The following is a 6,419-nucleotide window of genomic DNA, read 5'->3' on the forward strand; positions in this document are numbered from 1 at the left end:
AGCGAGAGGGTGGGTAACAGTAAGTACCAGAAGTCTTAGTGGAGAAAATACGAGAAATGTTGACTTGACCTAGTAAAACCATAAACACAAGGCTAGTTCTGAACACAACTGCTACTATGCAAAATTTTGGGGTAAAGCACTTAAACTGAGTGTTGTTTGTGCTCTTGTCCTTGACCTTATGTTAATGAGCTTGAACAAAGGTCAAAGGAACAATCAACCTATTTGGAACATGAAAAGGAGGGTTGTAAGTGCCAGGTGCCCCCACCTACAGCAGCCTCGCACTGCAGCCCTGACACCCCTGGCACTGCGTGCGCTCCGACTCCTTGCAGCCCTTTCACAGTCCCCAAGGGACAACCCCCACACAGACTGTGGCTGTTGTCTTGGAGCCTGGCAACAAAAATGGGGAGGAAAGCTTACACTCAGGAAAGCTTTCAGAGACTGACCAAGAGGGGTCAACTCCATTTCCTCAAGAGCTATAATTCCAGCCCTGGCGGGGTAGCTTAGTTGGTTAGTTACGCCAAGGTTGCAGGATGCCAGTCAGGGCACATACAAGAATCAAACAATGAATGCATAAATAAGTGGAACAAATTAATGTTTCTCTCCCACTCAAGTCAATAAAAATAAAAATTAAAAAAAAAAAGAGCTACCATAAATCCACCCAAAAGACGAATGGCCTGTAAAAAGGCGAGGTTAAAAACATGAGAGTTTATTGTAGGACACTGACAATGGGATGTCTGTGCCGGCACGTTGGTTGGTTCTCACATCACCCATGATTTACATTTAAAAATTGCTCCCAGCAAGATTTGATTGATCATGATGCTTTCTTTTGTTTCTTCTTTTCATTTTCTTCTTTTTCTTTTTCAATTTCAGCCACATATTTCTCAATTTCTTCAGGATTTAAAATCTACCAAAAGAGAGAGTTTCTGGTTAGCCCCTCAGCCTCCGAGGTGCCCCAGTGCAGTAAGGCCCCCCACAGGGAGAGGGTGCTCCTGGACGCCCTACAGCTGCTTCTGCAGGTTGACAAGGCCATGTGGCCTGTGTGGGGATTAGTGAAAAGCAGAAGCCAACCTGCACAGCTGCTGACGGCTTGTCCGAGTGCCAGGAGCACACGTGATCACCATCTGTGACCATGCGGTCAGCCCTGGCACGCTTGCTTCCCACCCGTTTGTGGGGAGCCTTGCCTGGTGCTAAAGCCACAGCAGCGTGAACCAGCACTGCCCTGCCCGTCCCCAGGAGCACTCCACCGTGAAAACAGCAAGAGACATGGGTTTACCTTGAGGGGCTGGTCTCGCCTCATGACAGCCAGCTCGATGTTTTTGCCACCCGACTGAACCACCTTGGGATGAGCGGGAGAGAAGAGCATTAGATAGCCATGCCCACCTCAGGACCAAATAGGTTCTTTAGAGCTGCGGTCACCAAACAGTGGTCCATGAGGTCCGAAAGGTTGGCAACTGCTGCTTTAAAGGATCACCTGTGCACCCTAACACAGCACTGCCACTCGGGACAGGCCGGGCACACTGCAGTCCCACCACCCACAGCTTCTGCGCTGCCTCCTGCGTCCTAGCAGTCAGACTTTGGCTGGGTCTCTGGTCCCTGCTCCTGCACAGCAGCTGGGCTCCTGACACCAAGCCCCTGCTCTCTGTACCCCAGCTTAGCCTCCAACTAGCCCCTCTCTGCCTCTGGCTTCGCCCTTTAGCATCTGCAAGATGCTAGACCCCACAACTTCCAGCAGTCCTCCTCATTTCTGCTCTCCCAGTAGCCGGAGCCCCAGGAAGGCTGAGTGTGGTTGTGAGCTGTGCCAGTCATATGCAGGAGCTGGTTGAGCAGAGCAAACCCTTCTAGCCTGCCACCCAGGGAACACCTTCATGGCATGGGTGTCCTCACCATCTTGCCCAGATGCAAAGGCAAACTTACTTCCAGGAGAGCCTTGATCACCAGCTTGATGGTCAGATCATCTGTCTCGATGGCTTCATCAGTGTAATTCTTCTCCAGAAACTCACGCACTGACTTGGCACCCCGGCCTATGGCGTTGGCCTGAGAGGGGAGTGTTATACGTCACAGGACAATCCAGACCCAAACCAACAACTCGGCCACTGTGTGGGCCAGCCAGCCGCCACCCTGCTCGTCCTGTGTGCTGTGCTTGAGAGCAGCCTGGGCTCCCGGCCCTGCCCCAATTCTCACCAATAGTAGATAACATTTCGTTGCTGACAGACTCGTGGCCATTTCACTTTAAGCCATGAGTCCTTACAGCTCACTGCCCTTTCCCTCCAAACAGTGCTGTTCAACAGGCTGTGTGCACACATGCACCTGAGGGAGGCACAACCCCCCAGTGGCCTCCCAAGCCCCTTTACTGTGGCAACACAGCGTGCAACCCCTCTCTGCCAGGGACTCACCTTCCAGGCATGGTATGTGCCCGACGGGTCAGTCTGGTAGAGTCTGGGGGTGCCATCAAAGTCGAAACCCACAATAAGGGCTGAGATGCCGAACGGCCTGCGCCCATTGCTCTGCGTGTAGCGCTGACAGGAAATAGAACACGTCACTGTGCCATCGCAGCACAAGCCCGCCCATGCCCACGGGAAATCTCCACTGCACTTAGTGAGGGATGAGGACAGCACCAGGTCCCCTCCTCAGGTTACTTCAAAGGTTGAGCAAGAATAGCAATCGCTCCCTCTCTTTTTCTGCATTCTCACCCAGCCAGCCAGGCTGGGCCCAGGGCCGCCCCATGGAGCACAGCTGAGGTCATGCGGAGGGTGGGACAGCAGACACACATTCTGGCTGCACAGCTGGTTTGAAAGGTGACCAGCAGTTCACCTTAGGGCAGGGGTGGCTTCCAACCCCTCCCAACTCCTTAGTGACCATCACTCAGAATGGCAAGATAAAACTATCCCTTCCCTCCAGAAATAGGCGTGTGGACTGCCCCATGCCCATCAACAAGAATGATGCCACCAACATGGGCAAGTAACAGCAAACACATGCACAAGCAGGGCTGGACACCGGACGAGTGCAGGTCTCGACTTTCCTGCAGTGACGTGTGCCAGCACCCACACTATACAGAAGGACACCCTCCAGGACCAAGCAGTGACCACACGTGTCCAGTGCCGAGCCGCAGGTGGGACCTACCTGCTTCAGGCTGGCGATGTAGCGGGTGATGTACTCCACGGTGACCGGGTCCTCCACCGTCAGCCGGTGGCTCTGGCATTCCACCCGTGCCCTGTTGATGACTATCCTTGCGTCGGCAGTAAGGCCTACAGGACAGCACAGCATCACCACATGGCCATGATCAGAGACACAGATCACATGAGCAGACAGCAAGGGTTCCAAAACCAGTCCTCTAAAGCAGTGGTCGCCAACCGGTGGTCCGTGGGCCACTGGTGGTCCGTGAGGTCCGAAAGGTAGGCGACCGCTCTCTAAAGCCCAGCACAGGGTCCGTTGGCAGCACTGACCCCAGTCTGGGTGGACTGCTCAGCCTCTGGGCTCACCAAGAGCTGTGTGTGCCAGGCCCCGTGAAGTCAGGCAAGTCACCCTCGTTCAGCACAGGGGAACTGGCATGTTCCCCAAATGGATCCACCAAGGGAGGAGAGCGCTGAGAACACAGCTCCCACCAGCCCCACTGCACAGGCACAGTAGCTGTAGAAAGCCTGACCTCTCAGTAACTATAATCAGGGACATGCCGATGATAGTGGAGGTGACAGCAAAGCCTTAGGTCCTGGGGTAGCTATTCCTGCAGCCTCTGCTCCAGCCACCAGGGGCAGCGAGCCTCCCCACCAAGAAACCACGACCAACCCTTTAAAGGCCCAAATTCATTGCTTTAAAGGACGTGGGTTTACCCAGGTTTACCCAGTTCATACGTCTCCCAAAGCTCCGCTTGGCCCCAGGCTCACCTGCAAATGCCATGCAGACGTTGTCGTCCAGGGCACAGATCTTCCGCACTGTTCTCTCATCCTGCAGTTTGGCCACTGACTTCTTTTCCACACCAAGAACAACAATGTCTTTTCCTCGAACGCCAACCTTCAAGAAAAACCAACACAGCACTAAGAAAGTGACCTGAGGATGTGCAGCAGGCATAGAGCTCTGAGCAGGTGTTCAGGGTCCTGGGCCACCGCTGTGGGTGCCACGCTGGCCAACCATGCTACTGATCTGCTGTGGTAGAGCTCCCCCAGCTGTCGTGACTGTGCCCAGTCCTGTAGCCTCAGTGACAACTCCTGTGGTGTCATCAGTGTGTACGTGTGTCACTCAACCCACTGAATCAGTCATACGAAAGGCCTCGCAGCCCGAGACCCTGGGTCCAAGCCAGGTGTTCTGAAAGTCGTGGTTCTGTGCTTGTGACCTACACTACTACCCACCCTTCCCTTTGAATAGGTGCAGGACACCTGTACCAACTATTCCTGGGAGGTTAGCACTGTTTATGGCTGGCACTGAACAGGGGAGAAGGACGCATTAAAATTACTGTGTGTTAATCCCCCACCCCACCCCTGGCCCCTGGCAATGCAGGTGCAAGACAAATGGGGTCAATCCCTCAGAGAAGCAACATCCACGCTTCGTTCAGAGCAGGGCTCCTCAGCCTGGGCGCTGCGGGCCCTGGGCTGGCTAACTCTTTGAGGTGGGGGCTGCCTGTGCACTGTAAGGTGTTTACCCCTAGATGCCAGAGGCACCCTCTAGTGTCAGACAATGAACAATGTCTGCACAGGCTACCAAATGCTTCTTGGGGTGCAAAATGACTGGTCTGCCCTGTCAGATTTCAAGGTGCTTTCTTCAGAGCTCCCCAGGATAGGCAGGCAGGCCCTGAGTTGCTAGGTGGGTTAAGCAAAGCCAGCCTCATCATATGGGGGAGGGGAGGGCAGGGGAGAGGGTCAGCAGACTCTCGTTCCAGTGCTCTTTAAGCTGAGTTAGGCCACAAGATGGATTCTGATCTTAATTTCAAAAGATGTTCAAGAAATGGAAACACCAAAATTCACAGAACTGTGCGCTTTCTTTGTTCTGCTTGCTCAAATATCTGAAATACCAGGTAATAAAAGAAAAACTGACCAACAAGCAAACTGATAACGACGTCATGAATTTCAAAATGAGAGGTACGGCTCAGGACAGTGGGTCAGCGCATTGCCCCACTCCCCCCAAGGGCTCCTTGCCCAGGAGAGAACCTCCAGCTCAGTGGGAACTACTCAGCTCATACCAAGAACCTCCACTTTTTTCTGGAAGCCCACCTGCACCTGAGGACAACAGTTCTCCCTAGTGGGGGAAGTCCCCTAACTGGGACCTATCTGGATGCACTTAAGTCACCTGCTTACTTAACATTCACAGAGCTAGTGAGCAGCCAGCCCAGCCCAGCCCTGCTCACACGCAGGGGCCTCAGCACAGCCCACATCCAGCCACACGGGCAATGGCGGGGGCGGGGGCGGGGCGGCGCAAGATGGCCGTCACGTCCCAGGCCCGCTCTGAGCTACCGAGAGGCAAGAGGAAGGTGGCACTTTGAAGCTCATCAATCGTACCCTATTTGCTGGTTTGCAAAGCACCTGACGATCACCAGCTAACACCCGCTCAACGGCCCTTGTTGAAAACCCAGTGTTCGGAGGGCAGTCCCATCAGACGGTCCCGTTCTGCCGCTCCCGCCCGGGCATCCACAGTGCACAAAGTGCCCTTTCCATTTCCGTCCGGGATACCGACGCGTCGGCTCCTGTGACCAACTAACGCCAATCGGACAAAAAGCACTGACGACAAAGAGGAGACTGTCAGCGCGGCCACGGCCTGGGCTCAGTGACAAGACGCACACGGGCCTCCGGGCCCTATTGAGACGCTCCCTCCAGAGCCCCCTGCTGTCCATTGCCGGGGTCCCGTTCGATTGGTGGCACCACCACCACCCCCACCCCGCCCCGGCAGAGAGACCAGTCCGGGGGCCTCCCCCGATCCCCCGGCCGAGCCCCTGCCGGCTCACCGCACCTCCCGTGCCCCCGTGCCACGGGCCGCCCCGCTTCCAGCTGCACCCCCGGGACCGCCTGCTTCCGGCCGCCCAGCCGGGCCCGGGCGCAGAGTTCGCCGCTCACCGCGGTCGAGCCCTTCTTCACGGCCTCCTGCGCGTACTCCACTTGGAAAAGGTGGCCGTCGGGCGAGAAGACGGTGATGGCGCGGTCGTAGCTCATGCTGGCGAGCGGCGCGGCCAGGCCAGGGAAAAGCGCACACTCACCGCCGCGCGGCCCACAACTCACCACTCCGCTCAGCCGTGCGGCGCCCGCCCCGGCACCACCCACTGCGTCAGGCAGCGTTAGGGAGCGTCGGCGGCGTCGGGCGGACGTGCGCGCGCCGGGGCGGGGCCGAGCCGGGCCGAACCACCGGCGGCCAGGGGCGGGGGACGGCGGGGCGGCAGCGGGCCGGGCGCGGAGCGCGCGGGGAGGGCGGTCCCCAGGAGGCGACGCGCGGGGCTGGGC

General features: G+C 56.7%; 1 protein-coding gene across 1 annotated transcript; it reads right to left on the minus strand.

Annotated features, from left to right (window-relative positions):
• Window positions 1–686: 686 nt before the first annotated feature.
• Window positions 687–6,373, minus strand: PSMA7 (proteasome 20S subunit alpha 7). Its single transcript, XM_080686131.1, has 7 exons — window positions 6,039–6,373; window positions 3,882–4,008; window positions 3,121–3,245; window positions 2,394–2,516; window positions 1,915–2,034; window positions 1,274–1,336; window positions 687–904 (listed from the first exon to the last, which is right to left on the minus strand). Exons 1-7 carry the CDS (start codon window positions 6,132–6,134, stop codon window positions 812–814), a joined length of 747 nt encoding a protein of 248 aa, XP_080542257.1. The 5' UTR covers window positions 6,135–6,373; the 3' UTR covers window positions 687–811.
• Between the last annotated feature and the right edge of the window lie 46 nt (window positions 6,374–6,419).

Source organism: Plecotus auritus (genome assembly GCF_963455305.1).
Source record: "Plecotus auritus genome assembly, chromosome: 8".
In the NCBI taxonomy this organism is placed as follows: Eukaryota; Metazoa; Chordata; class Mammalia; order Chiroptera; family Vespertilionidae; genus Plecotus; species Plecotus auritus.

What these genes read in the sequence shown, in the direction of transcription:
- PSMA7 (XM_080686131.1), bottom strand. Translation starts at nt 6,134, where the DNA reads ATGAGCTACGACCGCGCCATCACCGTCTTCTCGCCCGACGGCCACCTT. An exon ending in CGTCTGCATGGCATTTGCAG is followed by an intron (nt 3,246 to 3,881) that starts GTGAGCCTGGGG and finishes GCTGTCCTGTAG; the next exon opens with GCCTTACTGCCGACGCAAGG. An exon ending in ACATCGCCAGCCTGAAGCAG is followed by an intron (nt 2,517 to 3,120) that starts GTAGGTCCCACC and finishes ATTTCCTGTCAG; the next exon opens with CGCTACACGCAGAGCAATGG.